Source organism: Cydia splendana, chromosome 15 (assembly GCF_910591565.1).
Source record: "Cydia splendana chromosome 15, ilCydSple1.2, whole genome shotgun sequence".
In the NCBI taxonomy this organism is placed as follows: Eukaryota; Metazoa; Arthropoda; class Insecta; order Lepidoptera; family Tortricidae; genus Cydia; species Cydia splendana.
In genome coordinates, this window is record NC_085974.1 from 16002982 (window position 1) to 16030502 (window position 27521).

General features: G+C 38.9%; 2 protein-coding genes across 2 annotated transcripts in view; one reads left to right on the forward strand and one right to left on the reverse strand.

Annotated features, from left to right (window-relative positions):
- LOC134797338 (insulin receptor substrate 2) overlaps positions 1 to 27521 on the reverse strand; it is a 394635-nt gene that overhangs the window by 129851 nt on the left and 237263 nt on the right. The gene's annotated exons all lie outside the window — the stretch shown is intronic.
- Positions 385 to 26374, forward strand: LOC134797774 (zinc finger CCHC domain-containing protein 24-like). The gene is made up of 4 exons (XM_063770138.1): positions 385 to 758; positions 12339 to 12530; positions 16178 to 16342; positions 26197 to 26374. The coding sequence occupies exons 1-4, from the start codon at positions 639 to 641 to the stop codon at positions 26308 to 26310; spliced, it is 591 nt and encodes a 196-aa protein (XP_063626208.1). The 5' UTR covers positions 385 to 638; the 3' UTR covers positions 26311 to 26374.

Here is a 27521-nt window from a genome sequence, read left to right on the forward strand (position 1 = left end):
GCATGTACGAGAGAAATCGGGCTATAGTCCCCATGATGGTTCGATTTTGAATCTCTTCGCGGATGTAGGTATGCAGGTTTCCTCACGGTGCTTTCCTTCACCGAATTGCGACATCTAAGTATATGTATTTCTTTAATTGGATGTTTATTTCCAAAACTATTATATTATTAAGCATCTTTTAATGGACGAATGAAAATGATAGGTAGGTAGTTATGAATGAATTCTTATAAAATAGGTCAAACATAGAATTAAAAGTTCTAATTTGTTGTTTCTGTTTCCAAATGTTAGGAATATTGATGGTCGCTGTCATTTATACAACTGAGAGCCTGCCACGAAATTTCGATTTGCTCTCTGAAAGCGCCGAGCATATCGACACAATAATCGACAATCCCAGCATCACCACCGCGCCCCGTCTTAAGGAGCGTCCACAGTGTAGCCGAGGCCGGCGCCCGCGCACGATCCAAAAATACCACCCGGCCATCCCGACCCGCGGCGTGCCCTGAGCGCAACCGTTTTAAAAACAAAACAATTCGACCAGCCAACTGTTTTTATTCCAAATTCGAACATCACGCTCGTCTTTTGCTGATTTAAACTACTAGTTCTTTTTTTGAACTCCGAAGTGTTGTGCCAGTGGTCTCATGAGGGGCATGTCTCCGACTGCCTTGGGGGGCGATTTGCCCCAGTGGTGCGGTAAGGCTGAAAACTGCCCCCAAGCCCTCCTCGGATGGCTGTATTTGACACACGACCAGAATGATCAGGTAAGACGGATTTAGAACGTATTTAATGCCAACGTCACTGTGTTCCATAAAGTATTTTGGTTCGGGAATTTCACGTTTATTGCTCGTGTGTAAATGGTGTCAGAATAAATACGGATCAGTATGGATTCTTCTGCTGTGTTAGTAAAAGAAAAGCAGTATTTCTATTACTGATGTAATAATATGTTGAGCTTTTCTAAATAAACTGAGACATCCGTAGGTACGCTACATATATCCTGAATCAGAATCAGAATCAGAATCTTTTTATTATTTGTGAAAACATAGGTACAATTATGGTGTTAAAATTATGTACAGGTTTCTCTATGTCCTGCCATTTCAAATAAACATTTTGTAGTTTGTTAAACCATTATTTTGGCCTTTTTACTTACTGTGTGAAATATGTTTGTTACAAACAAATTCTACACCATTAACCAAAACTTCCTGTATTTCATGATCCACTTCCGTTATTGTTGATGTTTTCAGTTTTCTCTAAATTTTAGTACTTACCACTTTAAAATTTCCCCTGAAAACCGTCGTTTGTTAATTCAATATTTTTAATTCCTATTTTTCTCTACGAGCGAAATACCAACACGACAACCGAATGAAATCATTCTGATATCGATGTATATTCGCAACGGCCTGTAGATCTACTATTCTTTGATAGTTGATCAAAAATATAATATAAGTCCTTGTATACCGGGTGTTTCCTGTTGCACGAGCAAATAATTAAAATATAGATTGTTCTCCTAAACGTGATCAACATTTTGTTCAGCAACTTTAAAAAAACATGTTTTGATTTTTAGTAAGTAGGTATACTTTAAAGTTGATCCTGACGGAATATATTGCAAATTTTGTTTTGTTTAAAGCGTGTCAAGCAACGTAAATTACACTGATGATGGCGTCCATTAAAAATAATATTTAATTTATATGAAAAAATGCAATTCCCTATACTTCATAATTTTTAACCTGTCGTCTACTCAGGCCGGAGATCTCCGGCCAATTGTTCGTTGACCTTTGTCTCCCGCTCCCCAAAAGCGCCAGCCACCCCGTATTTGTTACGACCGATTTTTTTTGCACCCGAGATAATTTACAGGTGAAAAGCAGCTTTAATTTGATTAAAAAAACTGCTTTTCGACTGGGGTTATAATGGCCGGAGATATCCATCCGCAACAAACACGGGGTACAAAATAATTGACGGAGATCTCCGGCCGGGTTAGATAGAGGAGTATACTTTTTTTTGACAGCTTGGTAGACGACAGGTTAATAGTTTTTGAACCAACGTTTTATCGCTTGAGGAGTAGTACATTCTATGTTTTAACTATTTGCTCGTGTTACAGGAAACACCCGGTATATTACATCAATTAGACTTATTAGACTATGACAAATATATTTACATGATGTAGATTGTGAATTATAGAGACACTAGCCAGGGCTTAGCAAATTATACACCTAAAGCTTCCTCAAGAATCACTATTGATAGGTGGAAACCGCATGAAAATCCGTGCAGTACCTTTGAGTTTATCGCGAACAAACAAACACACAAACAGACAGACGCGGCGGGGGACTTTGTTTTATAAGGTGTTAATATAATTCCAGAATAGCAGGGACTTTTGGAGCGTTGTTTCATCCGTTACTATTCATGTTGACTGTACAGTTACCTGCAATAATATGTTACACAACGAAGGCCGCAAAAATATCTGACCCGATCTTAATTGTAGAGTCATAAGAGCGCGTCACATATTTTTGCGGCCTTCGAAGAGTAACATATTAAAAATAAATAAAGAAATACATATTATAGGACCTTTTTACACGAATTGACTAAGCCCCATGGTAAGCTCATGAAGGCTTGTGTTGTGGGTACTTAGACAACGATATATATATAATATAATATGTAAATACTTAAATACATAGAAAACAACCATGACTCAGGAACAAATATCTGTGTCATCAGTGTCATCACACAAATAAATGCCCTTACCGGGATATTATTGCAGGTGACTGTACCTCTCTATGCACATGTAAAAATACCTATCCCTTCGCCTCCAGCTGACGCCGGTATGTTTGTGTATCCAGCACTGTTTATGCGCGCACGCAACCGTGGTTCAATGGCCTCTGTTGTGCTGCTATTGGTCAAATGTGGAGTTTGAGACATTCAGGAATCAATGTTCCTTGGCTTTATAGTTTGTATCTTTAGGTATTTTAATAAAAGTAAACAAATAAAGCCAGTTGAGGGTAGATGAAAACATTACATGATCAAATAATGTAGGTTAAAGTCAGGTCGTTCAGTGACAGATTCAGGCGGTTTTGTATTTGGTTGGTTAACCAATAAATGTTATAACTATCCGAAAATGTACAAATTATTTGTTTTAAATACCTAAAGATACAGAGTATAGGCCTCGTTAGGAAAATAAACAATAGCGCAAAACACAATGTACAAATGGGACAAAAATGTTCGGGAAAACTGACTTTTTCTGTGGACAATTTGTAAATTACTAGTGCGATAATTAGCACATTGCGTAACTAAAATTCAAAGGACCATATGTACTGTAAAACGTTGTACGATACATGTGCTAATAGGTAATTCGCAACTCGTGTCGATTTAAAACACTCCCTTCGGTCGTTTAATTTATCGCCACTCGTTGCGAATCTCCTATTTTTCGCACTTGCATCATAATGTACTATTATGATGTCGATTGTAGGTAATTAATTAATCGTCGTCTGGCGGATGTAAATAGGTCACACAATTTATGTGACACATTTGGAAATAAAAAAACAACGGGTTGCACTACGGGAGTGCCGACAGAAGTGAAAACTCAATGATTAGTCCAAAATGTCTGCAGCACTATGTATAATTGATCCATCCTCCTTTCTATTGAAAAACTTTAGTTCCGAAATTGCTGGTCAGTGAGCTTGTTTAAAATTCGAAATTCAAATTTGTAGCGTTAATTGTTTAAAATTCGAAAAGAAATTGTAAAGTTACCTTGCAGACCTCGCATCTAAATATATTTGGTCATGATATTTTGAGTTTTATTCACCAGTACTAGAATTCACTTTTATTAGCGATTGCATCAAGATGTAGCTTTATTGAATTATATTTGAGTGACATAAAGTTAGAATGTAACTGTGAGATCCTCGTAGGTATTTCAACCCGTACAAGATTAGAACCTTTTTCATGTAATGTCATTGAGTTTTTCTTTATTGATTTAAATGCCATCTAAATGAGTGGCCATCTAAACGCTACGGTCACGTGATCGCCTTACGCTGTCTCGAGTTTATCATTTTTTCCCCACCTCAAAAAGTGCCCAGCGCCGCTAAAGAAGTTTTCACTTCAAAAATGGTAATCAAAATTACCGCTTAGTAAATATTTAACCATGTTAATGACTTAGAGCAGCGTTTTATTAGTCAAATTGACATGCTCTGCAATTTTTAGGGTTCCGTACCCAAAGGGTAAAACGGGACCCTATTACTAAGACTTCGCTGTCCGTCCGTCCGTCCGTCCGTCCGTCTGTCACCAGGCTGTATCTCACGAACCGTGATAGCTAGACAGTTGAAATTTTCACAGATGATGTATTTCTGTTGCCGCTATAACAACAAATACTAAAAACAGAATAAAATAAAGATTTAAATGGGGCTCCCATACAACAAACGTGATTTTTGACCAAAGTTAAGCAACGTCGGGAGTGGTCAGTACTTGGATGGGTGACCGTTTTTTTTTTGCTTTTTTTTCGTTTTTTTTTTTGCATTATGGTACGGAACCCTTCGTGCGCGAGTCCGACTCGCACTTGCCCGGTTTTTTAAAACAACATCTATCACAATCGGTTCCTAATGTTCCTATCCATCATATGTCTTGAGCGCATATCGAATAGAGTCCCTGATATAATTTTATGACGATCCTTAACAAGCAGAACGATCCTCGATGGGGGCGATAGCGTTTAAACAGTTTAGATAGTACTGTATCAATCAATTGATCGTGTTTTATTAAAAGGCACGCTCCATACAAACGGTGTTCATTTGAATGAGTTTTAAAGTATGGGGATTTTCGAAAAACCATCAAGTTTTGGGTTATTTAGACTCAGAATCACGAGTACTATTGAATGAGACAAAGGAAAAAAGTGTCCCTAGATTTCATACAAATTTCCAAAATATTTCAACAAACATTTTAAGTGACAGCTGCTTCATATAAAAATGAACTGTCATAATGGCCATCGTTCGATGCGACTTGCGAGTGGTATATATAGTTTTACCCGTGTGTGGGGTGTGGGATTTCATTCATTCAGGCCTCGTTTCATTCATTACTTTTGCACCATTCACTAACCCGGGGTTAGCCGGTTAAACCTGGAGTTACCATGGTTACCAGTACAATTTGACACTGGGTTAAGTTAGTGGGATGTTGCAAATGGCGCTTAACTTCTAATGGCAATTTTTTTTTGACTTAGGTACGAAATTGTCGACTGCCAGTTCACATAATGGCATTTCTTTTTTCCTATATTAGAAGCACTCAGCGACTTTGAATCTTTGATATAGGTACTACATATTTACCTTCAATTAAATTAAAATCCCATTTGAACGTATGATAGTTATCAATCAAAGATTCAAAAGTAATCCATTCCTTTGATGCTCATTTGTTTTACGGCATACGTTCAACGCTGACCGCGGGATTAAAATAGCGGTCTAATATTAGTACATTTACCTGGCCACGTGTAGCTTCATACATGCTACGTTTAATCCTAAACTGATCCTACTACGGTTGGCATGGAAATAAAAAAAAATCTTTATTAAAGACAACATAATGGTTCATAAATTAGTTAGTTATTCCTTATCATTTATGTTAGTATAGTGTGTAGCTTTCTAATAGAGCCCGACGGCTAATGCTATTGTCTATTGTTAAGTAAAACCGCTCGTGCCACGTGCCACAACCACCTGCATAAACTGGTTACTGAGTGCCGGCGAGTCGAACGCTACAGAACCAGTCTAAAATGTGTCATCGAGATGCGTAACAAAGGCGCGTTATCGGAGAGCGCACCTACACTGGTTTTTTGAGCGTTGGACTAGCCCGCGCTCAGGTGCCAAATAGAATAATTAAGACCCTTTTTTGCAGGTAAGTAGCACGTGCGGTTTTACTTAACAATATACAATAGGATTAGCCGTCGGGCTCTATTAGAAACCTCCAAACTATAACAACAGTAACCTAATACAATATTCAATAATCTATGAACAAACGTTCAAATCAAAGTTCAAAAGTTAATTTAAATTTTATTATACTTAATTTACACTTTACAGTACATATGGTGCTAATTTACCGCCCTAGTGCGGTATAATATTATACTCCGCCTGGTACTCCATTCCGAGATTCGCGTATGACCTAACTGACACGCGCCTACGTCATCATGCTGTTTACAGGTTCTCAAACTTTGAAATGTGGGAGAATTTTAACCAACGGTGAAAATTATTTTAACGGCATTAATTTTAAGTTATTCATGTATTAGAAACATAGTAAAATAAAACAAATCTAATGTATTAAATTAAACTTTATTTATCTATACAAGACAAACGTTTAAAAAACTAATTCACAGTTACACATTAATTACCAAGCTTACGACGTGAAAAGTTTGGAAAACACTGCGACTGCTGACACTGAGCGAGAAGGAAATAACAATTAACACGCGTTCGACAAGGATGACGGTCAGGGCATGAAGTTATCTAGATCCGAATTGTCAAATGTCCACAGCGCTATCCTGTGTTGCCAGTAGTATAAACAGAATTACCCGAAAGTCTGAAATTTCTTTCGTGAATCGGAAGATATTGCTAACGAGTAATTAAAAATGACGTGTTATTGTAAAATTTAAGCTAAAATACATATAAATGAACATTATAAAATTATAAAGAAATATTTTAACTTATTAACCATAGGTATAATGTACCCATGTAACATGTTATGTTGAAATAAAGTGGCAATGTTATTGTGACGTAATCGCGTGTCACTCTGGGAATGAAAGACCATGTTTTATTAGACCATGATTATACCATGAGTTACCATAAAAGTGTAGCGCCGTATAGTGCCTTCAGCTGTCAATCTCAGGGCCACGATTTATTCTTACAATCTTCGTAAGAATTACAGTCTTAAATTATTTGCATAACTTAATGCTCCAGTGCTGGACACTATCCCAATGTAATATTTTAAACTTTCGCGTTTTGAACACATATTAACTCACATTTATAGACGGGTCTAACGCGAATTTTATTCAATTACCTTGATTTACCGATGTTATGTGTAGTGGGTGGTTTGAAAATGTGATGTCTACCCCAAACTTTTCCATACACTTTTCGTCGGGTAGTTGCACAAATCGCTGTTTTGACATTTTGCTGGGACATCAGTCAGCCGCGACCACGACCAATGAAACCTGTGTCGAAACGTCGGTAAATCAAGGTAATTGAATAAAATTCGCGTTAGACCCGTCTATAAATGTGAGTTAGTACTATACCAATGGTTACCACTTTCAATTTCAAGTCCTAGATACAAACATATTAGACCTATTAAGAACGGTACACTCGTATTTGAAGTCGAAAAACGCTCGACATGTTTCACTCCGTACCGAGTAGTATCATCAGGAGCTTGCGTTGTCAAGCGTTTTTCGACTTAAGATACGTGAGTGATCCGTTCTTAATAGATCTAATGTCTGTGTCTCACGGAAGTTTTGTCATTAAAATACCTAGATACAAACTGGGCAGGGATTAAGCTATCGAAAACTAGGATTTTTACCTTAACACATATCCGCTACAAACAGTCGTAAACCATTTGAATCGGCAGTGTCAGGTTGGCCAAAGGTACCTACAGCCGACGTCCCTAATGAGACAGGCTCAGGTGTCAAAGGACCGGACGCGTTCATAGGTAACTTGCCACTCATGCGCAATGTAAACATCACAGAGCTGCCACGTAACTATAGTTTAAATGTAGACAAAATAGGGTTAGGTCTTATATTGTACTTACCTATTGTTGTTTATTAAGCCTGACTAACAAGAAAACAATAGTAGATTGTACAACAAGGGCATAAAGTGACCCATTTTTACCCGAGGCAATTTTTTGGTCTGAGCGAAGCGAAGACCAAAATAGTAGACGCGGGTAAAAATGGACATTTATGCCCTTGTTGTACACTCTGCTTTTCACTTCGATTGCGAGGAAAATAATTATATTTTTCACGGCAATTTACACCACGAAATTGTCGTAAAGCGAAAGAACATAATACATAACCAATTCCCGCCAACTAACTTTTTTTTTTTTTTTTAATTTTCAACATGTGATCAGAGTTTCAGACGCTTGGTTTTCTGCCAAGTCAAACATTTCGGAGCATTTTTGAACGATAATCGACTCCTATTTTATGTGATTTACTAAATTTAATGACAGAAAATACGGATTTCTAATAAATTGTAGCAAAAGTAAAATAATATAACAAGTTTTGTCATCTACACAATTTTATTGCTCAGTAAAATTGTGCAATATGCTTTAACTGTTTGGCTGTTGAGACCGATTACCTTAGTCTTACAAGAAAATTTTACTTTTATGCTCTAGAGCATAAAATGCGATTTTATGTCGTCTACGCACGACATAAAGGTGCACTTTTTGAGCATGAGAAGTGAAAAGTTAGTTTTTGTTCCGAATGCCATTTTCAGTTTAAATCCAAGCAAACGTTAGTTTTAAAATTTAGGATCAAAATCATACTGAATTATTTAATGCGACTAATTTATTACCACAGCCGCTATTCTTTCATCTGAAGCTTGTAGGATGACTTGTAGGATAGCATCCTTTAAGGATGACTCACGCTACAACGGTCCGGGCCCGGGCCAGGGCATCCGACATTTCAGTTTTCTATGAAAGCACCACCGATCACCTTTCATAGAAAAAATAAATGTCGGAAGCCACGTCCCGGGCCAGGGCCGTTTTAGCATGAGTCATCCAACACCGAAAATTATTATTTTTTTAAGACAAAATGTTCCGGATAAATTGTTTCTCATCTTTTACTTTTATTTTAGACAAGTTTTCTGAAACCCTCTCGGCGGCTTCTAGGAATACCGTTATTTTTCGTAGCTGTATTCAGAGGCGATGACGGTCACTAATGAGTAATGACTAATAATCTTAACACTTGGCTGCTTCCGATTATATGAACCCCAAAGGGTGATTTTATAACTAGAACCATCAGTGGGTAATTCATCCAGCGTATATCGTTGGCTATTCAGCACGGGAACGCCGCTGGTACATATTTTGGGGACGTTTGTGCCGGGTTGCCGGGTTGCCGGGTACCTATTACTTACCGTATGTAAAAGTTGCTCAGTATAATCCCAAAACCTCCCTGGCAACGGAAATGCACTTATTTATTGGCCAACCTGTATATGATGATACCTTGACCAAAAGTAATAATCAAAAGTTTGAACAGAGAAATACTCCTTTTCATAAACCCCTTGCACTATCCAGAAAGTTGATGACGAATCATCACAGCACTTGAGAGCTTCCGACACCAGTTCGGACTAACAGCAACACTACTAACCATTTGTAGACCTTAAGTCGTTGGAATAAAGTTGATAATCAGTTAAATGTCGATGAGTAGGTACTCTATTAATAACGGGACCACCACTCTAGGTATTTATACTCGCAACCCATAAACGATGATGATTGTTTAATTAAACTTTGATTAGAATTCCATGCGTGGTTTCGTATGTTTTAGAGTCATAATAATTATAATGTATACATAGTACAAAGACAAAGCGGTGGTGGCCGAGTGGATCTGACGGCCGACTTTCAATCCGGAGGTCGCGGGTTCAAAATGTTCAAATCCTGGCTCGTACCAATAAGTTTTGCGGAACTTATGTACGGAATATCATTTCATATTTACCACTATCTTTTCGGTGAAGGAAAACATCGTGAGGAAACCTGCATACATCTGCGAAGAAATTCAAAGGTGTATGTGTAGTCCCCAACCCGCATTGGGCCAGCGAGGGGACTGTAGCCCAAACCCTCTCATGCTTGAGAGGAGACCTGCCCAGCAGTGGGACGTATATTTTAGGCTAAATTATTTTTATTTATTTATTTATTTTTAATAGTGAAACCACCCCACACTAGCGTCTCCTAAGCGTCGGGGTCTACACAACTCTATGGCTGCTGCTGGACGCAAAGTTGGCGCAACTGCGCAGCGACGCCATTTTCCATAGAGTTAACTAGACGCCGACGCTAGTGTGGGGTGGCCCTAAGCGTCCCACTAACTTTCATTTAAAAACATAGGTAGGTACTGAAATAACATGGAGCGTGTATTATTGTGTGTAAAACTTCTCCTTTCTTTTTTCTTTTTTTTTTAATAATGGCGTTTACTACAGTAGCCAGTGTCATGTCGATATGTATTAAAACTATTAAATCGAAAATTTAGAACTTATAATGAGATAAACTTCTACTTGCTCTACTTAATTTCTGTTTGTTGTTTTTAATTTATGTTTTAAAATGAAAACGTATCCGGCCAGTACAACAGTCCAATCCGGCTTTCTGTCTTCGTCACTGTTTCTTTAGTAGTCGTTTTTTTTGGGTTCCTTTAGGTTCTAAAATTATGTGGAACTTAATTTTTTTCGGGTTCCCCTTGACTCTTAATTGGAGATGGCTGCTTTACGTAAAATTTAAGTCAAGAAGAGTAGTAGTTATTTTTCTTATTTTGTTCGTTATTAATAAAGTTTATTTTTAGAAGAGTGAAATGATTAATCTTAATAGTCTGTAGCGTGTGACGCGCATGCGCGGTGGATCGTAATGCGCGGAGCAGATGCGAGCGCACGCCGCGATTTCATTAGTTTCTCGGCGCACTATTCGAAATTCGAATGTCCGAACTTCCGAAGGTCTATTCCGATCATAGACTAGGAATCCTCTAGACGGAGTTTAGAGCTATTATTTCATGAAACCGATGCTGCCAAACATACAGGGTGCGGGGGACGAGGTGAGCGAGTCCCATGCCGTGGTTGGTCCGTTCAAAGACACGGGCGTCACACAAATAGACTTTATTTGACTTGAAAATGGAGTAAAACTACCGTATATTTGTGGCAGAGGGGGTAGCGCTATATGCTCAGTCTGGAGGTTGTCTTGTCTGTGATTCTGATTTAACAATTTGTTAAAGTTTTGATCTTGTTTTGATACGACCTTGAAGATGGCTCACGTTGATTGGTGCATGGGAAATGAAGTGAAACTCGTGCGTGATGGCTCCTCTACACGATGGGGCAGCACCGGCTACTCCAAGGGACGCAGCCATGCGGTAGAATGAGATAGCAATATCACTTGCTCCCTCTAACGCATAAATGCGTCCCTTGGAGTGGCCGGCGCTGGCCCATCGTGTAGAGGAGCCATGAAATGCGCTCCAATCCCCAAGACGATGGCCAACAAGGTCGTATCAAAACCATAACATGCTTTTTTTTCTTTTTTTTTTTCGATGTGGCGCGCGCACAGCTTTTGTGAGCAATAGACGAACGCCTTTAAGTACTTGTCGGTATGTAGGCAGGGCCGTCTTCAACTATGCTGCTATTCAAATATAGGTACTGTTACTGTCTGTCCTTCAGGGCCCCCTGAGGATGGCGGCCTTCGGCACGGGCCCCGTGTGCCCTTATGGTAAAGACGGTACTGTATGTAGGTACTAGGTAAACAAATATTTGCCTCCTTAAGGATGACACGCTAGACCGGGCCGGGGCCGGGCCGGAGCTTCCGGCGCTCCGTTTTCTATGGAATGCACCACGTGATCACCGATCAGCCGTCATAGAAAATGACATATCGGACGCCTCTGCCCGGGCCCGGCCCGGTCTAGCGTGAGTCATCCTTTATTCGTGTTTGCTGTTTTGGTTGTAGTTGTAACTTGTAACTATTACGAGCCATTTATGAGTGTGTGTTTATCTACGAGTACAGTCACCTGCAATAATATGTTACACAACGAAGGCCGCAAAAATATGTGACATGCTCTTATGGCTCTACAAATAAGATCGTGTCAGATATTTTTGCGGCCTTCGTTGTGTAACATATTATTGCAGGTGACTGTACATATATTGATGTACTTAATACAGGTGACTGTACATATATTAATGCAGCTCGGTGACGCATTTATTGTTGGGTGCGTCTAATTTTTCTGACAAATCCACTACTATACATATTATAAAGTAAAGAAAGTTAATCCACAAAGACCAAGGTTATTGACAAATAAGTACTACAAGGTGCAACTCATTTACCTATCAAAAAATATAATCCCATAGATTTTGCATTAGCAAGTCATACCACAGAATAAATAATAGTACTAGGTACAGAAGACTCACTCTGTAATAAAACGCGTCTGTTACGATCAGGACAGATATGGCCGCTAGGTGGCGACAGCGACGCGCGCGGCTTATGGCTAGCCACCAAAATTGGTGTGGAACGGATGTACTTGTAGCTACCTGTTACAAAGATACGATTTTATATTTTCATGTCAAAATTCGAGCGTCTTCACACAAAAACCGCGACTTAATTATCAATGGACACGTGCTTGAAATTCCTGATCTCAGAACTTCTAAATTAACCCACCATATTTCTCCTTTCAGTGGCTCCCGGGTTCAGTATGGGGCCCTCTACCCACTGCGGCGACGTCCACCCAAGCGCCTTCAGATGACACCAGTTCTTTGGCAGAGCAACTGGCAGCACTGTCGCTACGGCGCCCGCCGCGCCCGCCACCGCCTGCTTATATGTGTCACCTGTGCTTTAACAAGGGACATTACATCGGAGACTGTCCTCAGGTAAGACCAACTCCAACTTTAATGAATTATATTTATATTAGATATAGACCTAATCTCTCTTAAGACGCGACTCTGACTTAGACAATTTGAGAAATCTCCAACGAGAACATTTTGAAATAACACAAAAAAAACATGCATTTTCAGCAGTAAGTACTTTAGTCATTGTTTAATTTTCATACCTCGATACGATTTCGATAAAAAAAAATGCAACAGCAATCACTGAATGAATTAATTCACAATTTCTTTTGAAATAATGCCCAACCTAGTGCAAAATTAAACAGGTGTATGGTAGTATCAGAGTGACCCTGATGTCAGAATTTAATGAAAATTTGTGATCCGACAACAAATGCTTCTTCGACCACCGGGCGGGGTGCCTATTATTTGACATCAGCTGTAGAAGAATAAGGAATTAATACAATATTTTATATGTATTAGAAAACTGTATAGATAAGTACTTTTGATGTGTTAATGAGCTCTGCTACTGTCAGGGGTGTATTTTGAAATTTGGCGCCCCGGGCCAATACGTTTCGCCGCCCCAGAAGTCAAGGAAGAAAAACAAAATGCAATCCCCCAGGGCGGCATTATGCCGCCCCTGGGGGTTGGCACCTTGGGCCATGGCCCGGATGGCCCTAGGGTAAATACGCCCCTGGCTACTGTATTAATGCTGACTGTAATTAATGCCGACCTATGTTTTTAGACGCAAAATTGGTGAATAATGTTCCCAAATTTCTCAGAATTTTCGTGCTTTGCTTATCAGTATTTCCATATCACAAATAACTTAAGTGAGGCTAAGTGGGATCACAGTTCACACACTTCACCAGTAAAGTGGCTCCAGAAACAAAAGAAGCTTTTAAACCATAATTTTAGAGCCAGAGTGAGCAAAAACTAAGGCAAATAGCTGGCGTGAGGCCGTAAATTAAATCTTTAGACACAATAGGGCTAGCACATGTGCGTTTTGACCCCAGATGCGTCTTTTGGAGTTGAATTGTTTTAAACGTTTTCTTATTCGTAAGATTCTAGTTTGTTTAAAATATTAATGTTTTCTTCTATTTATTGCCGCGGTATCGCCTCTTCCGACCTTTCCAGTATTTTGATAGAAGCCTCAAGAAGTTGACTTTTTAATATGTATTTGTTGTTTAACACATTCCACTGCCAAGAACATGACAGATGTGTTCATTTTGTATTGGAAATCATCTTTGAGTGCGGAGTTAACATATTTGATATTTATTAAGTTGTTTCGTACGCGCATTTGGCAAAATCCAATAGGAAACAGCTTTATGTCCGCGCAATAAGCGCGAAAAAGCCGTCGACACGTCGGCAGGTGCCGGCCGATGCGAGCCGAGCCGAACAACGACTTTTTCGCTCTTATTGCGTAGACATAAAGCTTTTTCCTATCGGGTTTTGCCGATTCCGCGTCGACATATTTGGGGGAACCCTTAAGGTGATGGTAATATGTATACTTCCCAAATTACATTCGGGGATTGGCACGAAACAAAAGCTTCAGACCAAAACAGAAACTCATTTTCAAGATTTAGCTAGATGTTTTGTATATAAAGGCGACAATTAAGACACGTCGCAAGACTCAGCCGACGTGTCTTAATCTTAAATTATATTCTTCGAAGATTTTGCAATAATCGTTCTAGTTTCCAAGCCTTACCAGAGCAATCGCCGAGTTTGGAACAAGGCCCAAGTTGTCAACAATATTGAAAGAGCATCTCAAATCGGGGCAGCCCTAGGTCATAGTTCAGGAACAAAGATTGTTTGTGTCCGTTGTGCTATCGTATGTATGTGGCATCACAATGCCTGCTTTGTGCGCCGTAGTGCCAGTGGGTACGATTCCGGCCCCGTGACTGCCACGTATTAACAATCTGCGTGGTTATCTTTTTTTATATTTTGGGACAATCTTATACAGATCGACCTAGCCTCAAACTAAGCACAGCTAGTACTATGTAGGAGATGTGACAATACACATAGTTATATAGATAAATAATGATAACGTCCATAACTCAGGAACAATGGGATAAACACACAAATAAATGCTTTTATTACCAGGATTCAAACCCGGGACCTCCTGCTAGTAGGCAGGATCCACTAGGTTAGGAGACCGTAACTAACTAATAGGTAAATTATAAAATGTTTAAATTACCAACGCAGATCTAAAATAAATACCGTCCATATGCCAGTTACACTTTGTAGCATATCACCATAGTGCCTATTCTTTGTTTACATTTAAAACACCACTTGTTATGCTTTAAAGGCCCCACTTAACCATAACATCCCATCTAGCCTTACCTTCTAGGAAAGTCAACGAGGCTACATTCAATTCTCAAGCATTTGCTGACCTGATGTAATTCTATCGACTACCCACTCGAATAGGGCTGGGGTCCTATTCAAAACGTGATAGTGATAGGGCGTGACGTGCCACCATGTTAGGGGTCATCCATTAATTACATCACACGTTTAGGGGGAGGGGGGTCAAGAAAATGTGACATGTTGTGACAAGGGGGAGGGGGGAGTCATAAACTTTGTGACGTCACTTTAACTTCATCAGTAACCGAAAATGTATTTAAATTATTTTATACGCTAATTATCATTTAAATAACAAGGTTTTCAAACGATAATCGTTTTTATTCGTTTAATTTTATTTCTTAAACAGTTTTGGGTTATAAAATTACTAATATTTCTTTTGTCAAAAATATTTTGATAAAATATTAAATAAATATTTGCCGATTTCGTTGAAGAAATGTGACGTCACACCAGGGGGGAGGGGTTTGCCAAATGTGACCAAGTGTGACAAGGAGGGGGGGAGGGGTAAAAAAACCTAGAAATTCGTGTGACGTAATTAATGGATGACCCCTTATAACTTAAGTTGTGTGGAGGTCGGGGCACGATGTGTAATTCTAGCGTGTTGAATAGGCCCCTTCCTTGTGTCATACCTATATTGGTTACGTGAGCTTTGTCAAGTCTATAAAGATGCTTTTGTGCTTGTTTGCCACCATTAATATTCTATAATAAAACTACTGTTAAATCTCTTGATGTATAAAAATCTAAAGTAGGTCGTTTTAAATGGTTCCACTATGACACTTTTCAATTAAACTTTTACCAACTTAAGTGATCTTTGAACAAGCAATAGTCGACTTTATATCGATGGTGTAAGCACTTTAACGACTGAATAAAAATTGATGAGTAGTTAAACAATGTAAGTGAAGTCGCAGAGCCACAGATTGTAAAAACAAAGACTTTTATTCGTGACGCTTATTTATGAGGACAATGAGATTTTAAACCTTATTTCTTAAAGTATTAGGTCGTAAGTAGAATGTTTTTTGAGCATGCTACGGATGATGACACGACTCACACGACTCCTATAGTAGAAGAAATAAATAAACATATAAATTGTATTCCGATATACCTGATAATAGATAAAAACACGACACTATTATTTAATCCTCGTAAGTCCCCGAGTACTTGTACAAGTACACATTAAATTCGAGTTATGAACTCGAATAGAAATAAAAGAAAACTCCAAATTCAAAAGCGCAAAAATTGGTTTGTGTCTTACGAGGATGAATTGCCGCTTTTTCTTCTAATTTAGTTTCCAGTCTACATATTTTAATCATCCCACCTAATCTATTTTTTTTTAATTCCAGGCCCGTCCCAAAGGCGAGGGGCTGACGCCGTATCAGGGCAAGAAGCGGTGCTTCGGCGAGTACAAGTGCCCCAAGTGCAAGCGCAAGTGGATGTCTGGGAACTCCTGGGCCAATAACGGGCAGGAGTGCATCAAGTGCCGCATCAACGTGTTTCCACACAAGCAGGTAGTTTTTTTTATCACTAACACCTTCTAAAACAGTCACCCGCCGCGTCTGTCTGTTTGTATGTTTGCGATAAACTCAAAAACTACTGAGCGGATTTTCATGCGGTTTTCAACCATCAATAGAGTGATTCTTGAGAATGGTGTAGGTGTATAATTTGTTAAGGTTTTGTGTAACCCGTGCGAAGCCATAGCGGGTCGCTAGTTTCTTATAATTCCCGCTCGTCTCAAAGGCGAGGGGTTGCCAGAAGCGGTGCTTCGGCGAGTACAAGTGCCCCAAGTGCAAGCGCAAGTGGATGTCTGGGAACTCCTGGGCCAATGATGGACAGGAGTGCATCAAGTGTAGGATCAACGTGTTTCCACACAAGCAGGTTAATGTCTTTTCTTTGTAAGTGTGCGGTTAAACAAGTGTACAAATCGGCTAATGGTACCACCTCTCTGATATACATCTTGGCTGGCCAGCGGTCTCTTGAAACTCCGTGGAGAATAAGCGTGATGAAAGTCTCTCATAACCAAGGTCAGTACATCTTGGGGCCTCTGGAAACCTTACTCAGCAGCAGTAACACATGGTAGCAGTGTTATTGAGACTTTGGTCTTCAGTACGATGGAAGAACGTCCCCATCAGGTAGTGTTGCGAGTTCAAGTATCCCAATTGCAAGCGCAAGTGGATGTCTGGGAACTCCTGGGCCAATAACGGGCAGGAGTGCATCAAGTGTAGGATCAACGTGTTTCCACATAAGCAGGTAAATTGTACATTGCAGGTTCTTTACGTTTCACGGTTGCAGTATGCCGGAACGTCAGAGACCAAAGCCACATTGCAAAGTATAGCAGCTTGGAGAGCACTGGTTAAGAGTGTCCACAGTCGTCACGTCCCTCAGCCGTGAGGATGCGACAAGGAAGAGAGAACTGAGTATGACTTGTGGGCCGGATGATTTGTGGGCTGAAACAACAACCATTGTGTCCCAAAAATTGAAGTCGGGGTCGCGGCAAACCACGACGGCGTTGGCGAGACCTTGACGCCTTTGATAGGAACTGTTGGACGGGTCAAGACCGGGATAGTTGGAAAGGGAGGAGGGAGGTCTTTGCCTAGCAGTACCTAGGTACATTCTAGGCTCATAAATAAAAATAGCTCTATGCAAGCATATTCCTGGTAAAAATCGTTAAACTGACCAATAACTATAACCCGAGGGATACACCGACGGAAAGACGAGCCTTTTAGTACTTCAGTGCTAACTTTCAAAATCTTATTCATCCAATAACTTTGGAAACAATTTTGGTATAGGAAATCACCTCCGTTGTGGCCTATTATAAATTAACCGACTCGTGTGGCGTCGTGCTATTCATGATGGTCAATCCAAGCTCGACGATGCCTGGTTTTCCTCATTAAAAGAAACACGCATGAGGCGCCTCGAGCAGGCCTCCAACCCCCGCCCACCAGGGGGAGCATACACCTGCTGCGTGTGTGGCCGAGGGATCCTCTCTCGTATAGGGCTTTACAGTCACGAACGCAAGTGTCGTAACCAGGATGCTGCTTAAAACATCTGACACAGATGATAAAGGCCTATTACTTATATATGTGTACCAAATATCATACAAATCTTGGATGATGTGCAGCATCTTCTAGCACAGAGAATTTTCACAGGATGCATCTCCAAGTACCTACCTATGTACATATCGACGCCGGAAAGCAAACACCTAGTAACCCACACAAGGTCAAAAAAAAATTTATTGCATTATTGGAATCTCCAATTTTTTGCGTCGATAGGTCGAATCCACGTGCCAATACGATGAAAAATGGGGAAAATAGGAACACAAAATTTTCTCGTTTTTCTTGAAATGTACTCAGCAAACACGCAGTAAATAGCAAAAAAACCTCAATAATTTAAATCATTGTATTTACAGCATTTTGAATTCCATATAATTTATACTTTTCTCATTTACAACCTCCGTTGGTCTGACGCAAGTGTAGGTAACTATGTGTTTGCCGCTCATGAATGTGAATGTCTTGCAGTTACGCTATTTGGTGGGAAATAATGTTTAGTCGAGTAGTGGTTTAACACAAATTCACACACTATTCAAATATGAGAGACATGTCTTTTACTACGTTTACAAGGATCAAGTAAAACTACCACATATTAATTATGTCCTTTCCTTACCTTTCTTTCTTAAGGATGACTCACGCTAGACCGGGCCGTGCCCGGACCGGGGCGGGCCGGAGCGAGCCGACACAGGGGCTGTCAGGAGCGCCACCGTGACCGGGCCGTTCCGTGACCGGGGCGTCACCCGACACTAGTTTATTACATTAACACTAGTGCTGTCCGAGCAATGTCCGAGGCTCTAGTGTTTGTAGAAACTCGAGTCCTTTGAGTCTGAATTTGAAGAACAGCTCGTTTTTACAAGACTGCGCTTAAAAAACTTCTCCCGAGTCGAGTCCTTTGTAGTCTTTTTTAAAAGCAACTCAATAGAACTCAAGCCTCCAAATAAAGACTCAATTTTTAGATTATACAATTTTATAGGTTTTTCCTGTATAACAGTAAATAAATTAAGGGTTAGTGTATGATTTATGTCTGTATCTAATCTACAAGTTATACATAAAGACAATGCATTTCGAAATTTTTAGTGAAAAATACGAGAGTCCTCTGAAAAGTACTCAAGTATCTACAAGAGACTTGGGTCTCTCTCTAGCTGAAAAGAACTCGAGTTTTAACTTAATTATAAGAGTCTGAAAAACTGAGTAGTCTTCAAGCAGAGGACTGAAAGGACTCGAGTCCTACCCAACACTATCCGAGCCGACCGGGACGTCCGAGCTGACTGTTCATGACAAATGTCATAATAACTGTCAATCAGATTGAAAAAAATGGTTCGATCGGAAGTAAGCGGATATGGAAGAAAATAATAAAATCAAAATATTGGCGCTGGCTGCCTTAATGACTAACTAACTACTGCATACTCTAGGTAATGGGGCGTACATCCACTTTGGTCGACACGTTCGGAAAAATGAGAATACACAACATGATGTAAAGAGCTTTATTTACATATGACCCAAGACTTTTTCGAAGCCGTTCACGACAGAATTAAACAACGTTTGGTAAAACAAAAACAAGATTTCAGAAACCAATATCCAGCAGTCACCGTCTGGTTCTCTGCTTAAGGTAAGATAGGCATGTACTTACTTACAAATAAATATGTATAATCAAGTGCCGAAGCATATTAAGAGGAAAGGGAATGACCGGTTCTCCATACAAACATATTTCCCGTTTTCCTCACTGGATATTGATATTATTATGTCCGTCTGTCTGTCTGTCCATATGTCACAGCTATTTTACTCAAAAAGTATAAGATAACGAATTTGGAAAGTAGGTATATTTTGTAAGCCACTACTTAGTTTAGAAGTTCAAATATATAATCATTTAATATTTTTTTAGGCACTCTGTACCAGTGACTATATTCTCTTTGCTCCTTACATGTAACTAAAAGTGCGGGGGCGCCGAGGACGCAAGTAACACTCTGGAGTTCGCTTTCAACGCCCTCATACAAAAAAGCCGTGCAGATGAAGATAACAATATAATACTTTAAATATGTAAATTCCAGATTTCCTGTGACTTATAAGTATGTATGCAGCCGTTTCCATTTCACTACACCTTATAAAACAAAGTCCCCCGCCGCGTCTGTCTGCTCGTGTGTATGTATGTTCGCGTTTCGCGTATGTAATTCAAAAACAACTTACTGAACGGATTGTCATGCGGTTTTAACCTATCAATAAAGTGATTCTTGAGGAAAGTTTCGGTGTATAATTTTTTAAGGTTTTGTGTAAGCCTTGCGAAGCCGGGACGGGTCGCTAGTTTATATTTATCCGTAAGCTTGCATTGCTATGGCACTTTAGGCTTAGCCTGTAATTACTAAGATTCTAAATACTTAGATCTAATAAATAATATGTTGTGGGTTGTGGACTCTTTTCTTAATGCCTTTTTACTTATATACATTTTACGATTTTTAAATATTTGACGCTGTCATGTTTTTCGAATAGTATCATAAACATGTCAAGAGAGAAAAAATAGTGATATTAAATTTGTAGAAATATACTAAATGTATTTGAATTTATACGCAAGAACACGTTGAATGCAGATATATGTATCGTGTTACCCCGCGTGTCAAGGTATTGGTTAATTGGTATGATATGGTGTAGCGCCGTTTGTATCAGCATAGGAACCAGCTCGAAAGAGCTACTTCTGCTGCTGCTTTCGGCTTTGTAATACCTACCTACATATTAGTATACATACATTGATGCTGTTTTCTCCCCCAAGGTATTTGTCTGTCTGTATTTTAGGATTTCATTAGCTAGGTATCCAAAACAATACATATGAACGCAAATTATTTCCATGTTTTTAAGGGTGAAACCCTGATCGTGTGAAGAGATTTTATTTTCTTTGACAAATACAGCATTTGCATTAACTATAGATAGATGGGGTGTTCCATGAGAACGTCGCTTTCGAAATGCTTAAATTTTGTCTTGTGTCTTGTATGACAACTTCCTGAATCAACTGCGTAAAGCTCGAGAAAATACTGCCAATAGGCTAGGCTAGAAGATAAGTTTTTTGTAAAGAATCAAATATCTATATTGGACCCATGAACCCATGACATTGAAGCAAAACACGATTAAGTTGGAGCAGTTTTGTTTGCATGTATCGCATTTATAAAAGAGCAGCTTTCGAGTAGGAGGATCATGTTTTTAAAATAGGTATTTGTAAGTATAGGTATATAGGTACATTAGGTACGTAGGTTTGTCTGTAGGTAAGTATAATTTTTGGTTCTAGAAATAATAGTAGTAGGGTAAGACCTCCAGTGAATGAACACTTAAGCAATTTTCCAAGTTTGAAAAATCATTTCTCAGCATTCATTAATAATTGGAATAATGAATTGCAATTTAATGAATCCTCATTTAATAAATAAGAAAGTAATTTCTGCGATTATTTATTACTTTTATAGTTTTTGAGTAATAGCAAAATTTATCAAAAACTACCCAAAAACCTAATGAATGAACATAAAATCCAGTGAATGAACACCACAAAACCCAGTGAATGAACATTATTTAGATCTTTTTAATCAGCATTAAAAAATCATTTTTAACACAAAAACTGTTTCCAGCTCTATTTTAGTAGGTATAGCGAAAGCGGTAATATCTTTATATCCCCTCCATATTTAATTCAAACATATTAGAATGTAATAAAATGATGGTTTTTCACATATAACACAGAAACCTGTTACATATTAATAATAAAAAGAGAATAAATCTTGAAATCAAGAAATAACGTACATATTTTGATGTAAAAAGGTCAGGCTCAGCAAATAATGCTTAAAATAATAAACTTGTTATTGCATTGTTCGTGGTTACAGTGTTCATACATAGAATTAGTAGAAATCTAATAAATGAACATGCCAAATTTTGTATTGTTCATACATAGGCATGAAAAATCTAGTAAATGGACTATAGAAATTTGGTTTGTTCCAATACTGGCTGAAAGAATCAGAATCGTTTTCTATGCAGAATCACAAAATACCAGCTAAATACCATTTCGTTTACATATAAATTTAGAAAAAAAATTATATCTAGACGACACCAGTAAATGAACACACCGTTCATTTACTGGTTTCAGAACATTTGATAAGCCAGTAATGGAACTATCAAAAATAAAGACTTAATCACATAATACGCTGACAAACTGTACATTTATTGAAGGTTTAACTCTTAATCTAACCAAAAAACGTAAATTTGTACAGGTAAACATTAAATAAGCACTTCATATGTTGCTCCAAACGTACACTGTTCTTATCTGGGATTTAATTTTTACATACAAAACTTCAATACCAGAAACACGTAAACTTCAAACACTAGTCACATTCAAACTGATCGAAAATAATTTTATCGCGGGTTGCCATTGCATAGGAAATAGAGTCGTTAATAAGTAAAAAAATACGACAATTGGTAGAAATTGCTATATTTCTTATTTTAGACAAAAAACGTGATTTTGTTCAATCACTGGGGGGTGTTCATTCACTGGAGGGTTTACCCTATAACCTTAATAGTGATGTCTTTCACGTATGCAAGTAGTACGTACCTACTTGCATACTACGTGAGAAATAAGAAGAGGAGTAAAATAAATTTAAAATATTACTATACATACACAGTATGTCCGAAGAAAGAGCGCTATGATATAACCAAAAGTTATTTTTTAGGGTTCCGTACCTCAAAAGGAAAACACGGAACCCTTAAAGGATCCGTCCGTCTGTCCGTCCGTCTGTCTGTCCGTCTGCCCGTCTGTCCGTCCGTCCGTCTGTCCGTCAATCCGTCAGCCCGTCCGTCCGTCCGTCCGTCCGTCCGTCTGTCGAGACCCTTTATCTCGGGAACGAGTGGAGGTATCAAGTTGAAATTTAAACCTTTTATATACTTAGGTCTACGATCCTTTGAAGATAAATCAAATTGTAATATTATGTATGTATGTACCTACAGCATTTCCAAAAAACAGCGCTATGTAAAGTAGTATTTATTTTTTTAAATAGGAGGCAAACGAGCATAGCCCTTGGAACAGAGGTCATATCATAAGATTGGTAAGACCCACATATTTCTTTGTCCGTCTTTCTACCTCTGTGAATGATCATCCCGCAAGAATTTATTCCTATAGTACCAGTGTCTATTTTCATGTCTCATTCCTTAGTAATTGCTGCTTAGTAAATTCCTGTTTGATAGAATAAAAACTTAAGTTGTTAGGTATTAGGGTGTTAATAATTTCGTCTAGATTGTAAGTTTTGTAAAATGCAAGGCTAACATTACACACGACTAATGATGATGATGACCAACAAATCAAGCATTTACATTAAAGAAAGTGAGTGACATTTGATGAAGACCAGACGGAACAACTTAACGACGCGTATTTCACGTTTGGCGATATGTCGTCTTAGTTAGGTACGTTTGATCTGCAAAGTGTGTATGTATCTTCGCGATAGACTCAAAATAGGTATTGTGATACAATGATAAACAATTTTTTTTTCATGTATGTACCATGGACATTCCTCGATGGCACCAAGTTGCAACCGGAAAGCGATGATCAGATGATCACTTGGCAAATCAAGACTGTAGCAGCCACATCTAAGGAGATTATGAATACCTATTCAATAATAGTTTATTTTTTGCTGTTTGATATGTAAAAATGCACGTCAATAAGATGGCAAAATGTTGTTAAGACTGCGTCGACCGTCCAATTGCACTCTCATTGGGGGAATTAGGTTTTCTAATAAATACAAGGCAAATACACCAAACTTATAACACCTCCAGAGTCCGCAGCAGCAACCAGGACCCCTAGACTGCCTAGGGATCAGGCTATGGGATTCGTGTCATACTCCACAGAAGAACCACCTTATAGACCGCGGGCCAGGAGCAAATATCGTCAGTCATCGCCTCCCGCTTGATACTTTGTGATAGTTTAGATGCTATGCTATGCTATCATGAATTACTAGTAAGACCATTGGGAACTTTGTACCCAGTAGACTTACCAGTAAAACAAAATCCCAATAGTCCTTGATAGACATTTTTAGGTAGCGTGATGAATGCTGTTCATGCCATACCTTTATGTTCATAAAAGTTCGAACATAAAAAGTGGCTGCAAACCACTTCATTAGTTAATCTATTTGCCTCTCTATCACTCTTATATATATTTGTGCGAAAGAGAGGCTCATAGATGATTTTTTTATTTGGGATATTTAGCGGGCCCCCTGACACGTTCCACGTCTTAGGATGGTATTCCATCTATTCAATTTCTTTGCCCAATGTGTATTGAGGCTCATATTAAGCTTAATGAGAGAGAGATGCAATGACATTGGACAAAGAAATTGGACAGGATGGTGGAATACCACCCATATTCATTAATATACTTAAGAACAATAAAATATACGAAGAGTTTTATTGTATTATTTCAGTAGTTAGTGCCTTTGGGTAATTTTAGGCAGGAAATAGGGAATATTACGCAAAATTCTGCGTAGGGGGCGTTACTAGCACTAACCCCAGAACCTACTGCAAAACACGAAAATAAGAATTTCGATTTCTGCCTCTCTATCACTCGATATCTGCCTCTCTGCATATAGACGGAGAGGCAGATAACGAACTTTCGATTATCGCGTTTTGCGGCAGGCCGTTTGTAAACAAATCAATCACCTTGATGCATCAATGTCATAGTGAAAAGTTGTCAAAAAACTGTTTAGCCCGCTCCACACTCGTGTGGGAATCGCGGCGCAAAGCCATAAGTTACTCTATGGTTTACAATACATGCTAGTGCTGCATTCTGGCAACACTTAAACTAACCACCACAACTAAACACAAAGCCTAAACATAGCCTATACATACAATAACCAAGTTCTGGTCTCAACTGAAATATGATATATGTTTGTACTCTGTGCAGGCAGATTTATAGAAGATCAGTTGAACTCTAAATGAGTCGCTTAACTTCAAATTCGGGTAAATCCATCTGTCAGATTATGCGATTTTGGTATTAAGAAAAGGCAATAGGGTAGATATTTGCTGAGAGGGTCGAATGGATTTACCCGAGTTTGAAGTTAAGCGACACAAATGAATGAATAAAAATGGTTTTTATAGTTTGTCAAAGGGCTGTCTCATTTCGAACATAGAGAGAATCATACTATCTTTGTCTTACACTAGTACTAGCACCCAAAAGAAAAGGATGAGTATAGTTTTTTTGTTCTTATTTACTGACAAATTTGGTTTGACTAACTATAGATACGTTATTGACATATATATTTCTATGAACTTCGTACGAAATAAAAAGTATCTAAGGAATAAGTGGGAATGTGAGAAAAAACTAGTATTTATCTTAATATTCATTATACACCTACATGCTCATTATTGAATCATTTTTACAAGCAGTAACATCAATATAATCCGACTAAATTACATTTCAGCAACACCTCCATATTTCACAAAATAAATCAAGACATTAACCTATATAATCTTGACGTATATTATATCAAAGACGCCTGTACCTAATATAAGCCGACCAAGTAACGAATTAGCTATACCATCATATTTAACAAACAAATTTATGACGTTTTGCAACCTTCTTATTTTGGCAAATATATTCCGACACAGCCGGGCATGTATATTGTGAAGGGTGGTATTCCATCTGTCCAATCTTGGTCCAATGTGTATTTGCGTCTAACATTTTGCTTAATGAGAGAGTGAGACGCAATGCATATTGGACAAAGATCTTAAACAAGTAGAATACCACCCGAAGAGAAAAATTGAGTCTCCGGGCTGTCAGGAGCCTCCGTGACGTCAGGGCTATGACGCCAAGTACCTAATATAAACCGACCAAGTAACGAATTAGCTATACCATCATATTTAACAAACAAATTTATGACGTTTTGCAACCTTCTTATTTTGGCAAATATATTCCGACACAGCCGGGCATGTATGTTGTGAAGGGTGGTATTCCATCTGTCCAATCTTGGTCCAATGTGTATTTGCGGCTCACATTTTGCTTAATGAGAGAGTGAGACGCAATGCATATTGGACAAAGATCTTAAACACGTAGAATACCACCCGAAGAGAAAAATTGAGTCTCCGGGTTGTCACGGGCCTCCGGGACGTCAGGGCTATGACCGGGCCGGGCCCGCACCGTGCCACGTCCGGGCCCCGGTGATCACGTGATGCTCTCCATAGAAAACGAAGCTCCGGAAGCTCCGGCCCGGCCACGGCCCGGTCTAGCGTGAGTCATCCTTTAGGTACCATCAGAAGACCCGTTAAGAGTTATGAGACTGAAATATCCTAATGAATATTTTTTCTAATTTCAGAGACCACTTGAGAAGCCAGACGGTCTGGACGTGAGTGACCAGTCCAAGATCCATCCACAGCATCTCTGCCAGAAATGCCGTTCACTCGGTTACTATTGCCGCCGCGAATATTAATTCGAATATGCACCATACTAACATGCTGCAGTATATATATCAAAACAAAATCGTCTACATTTTTGCTAAAATCACAGAATAAAGGATGACTCACGTTAGACCGGGCCGTGTCTGGGCTGGAGCTTCCGGTGCTTACTTTTCTATGACATGACAGGCGATCACGTGACGCTTTCCATAGAAAACGATGCGCCGGAAGGTCTGACCCGGACACGGCCCGGTCTAACGTGAGTCATCCTTAAATAAGGTAAGCTAGGGCCAGTCATCTTAAGCCTAAAAAGGGGGTCAACCTCGGAATGAGAGATAATAAGCGGGAAACTCGTATACACCTTCATTATGACATTTTAAAGGTCCTCTTAAAAGTCGACGCATATATCGTGTGCGCGTTACAAGTTATTCAAGGTCAAAGTTCATGAAAATCAGTTTTTCGCGAATATCAAGATTTCTATAGCTCCAACGCTTTTTACATGTAGGGAAGAGTTGTAGAGCATAAAATTTGTGACACGTTAGGCATGGAATATTGTTTCATGAGATTAGCCGTTTTCAAGATATAGGGCACAGAAAGCGCAGTGATCAGACATACGTACTATTAGTTGGTTTGGTAGTGAACGACATTTTGTGACTATGCGTTGAAACTTGGCACAGTTGATTCTTAGTTGGTCTTGAGTAGATTCTGACCGGGGGCCATCGAGAGCCACGGCACATTTAGTGGGGGGAGGGGGGAAAGTTCGACGCTGCCGCGCTTCAATTGAAGCATCATTTCTCTAAAGCCATACATATTAGGGCATGTGATATATCATTTCCGGATAAATTAAGGATGGTGAATCTATTTTTGGAACATAAACAATGTACTTTCTAACAAAAAAATGAATAAGTATGATCTGAAAACTACGTCAACTCGCTATTTTAACTACAGATAAAGATTTCGGGAGTTAAATAAAAGCATGTGAAAACATTTTCTTGTATTATTAGTACTTAAAATCTACCTCTTTCCTATCGAAATACCTTAAGTTAAAGGCTATAAAGCTTAATTTCCTGATTAAACCTCAATAAAGGGGTACCCTTTTTGTATTAAACTATGTCATAACATCATTACATATTTACACACAAATCGGTGATACTTGGTAATTCGGTGATACTCCGTTATAATCTTACACAGTTCTCGCCATGAGGAAATGCGAGCTATAAAATCGTTGGCAGCTGTCAGTTTTGAT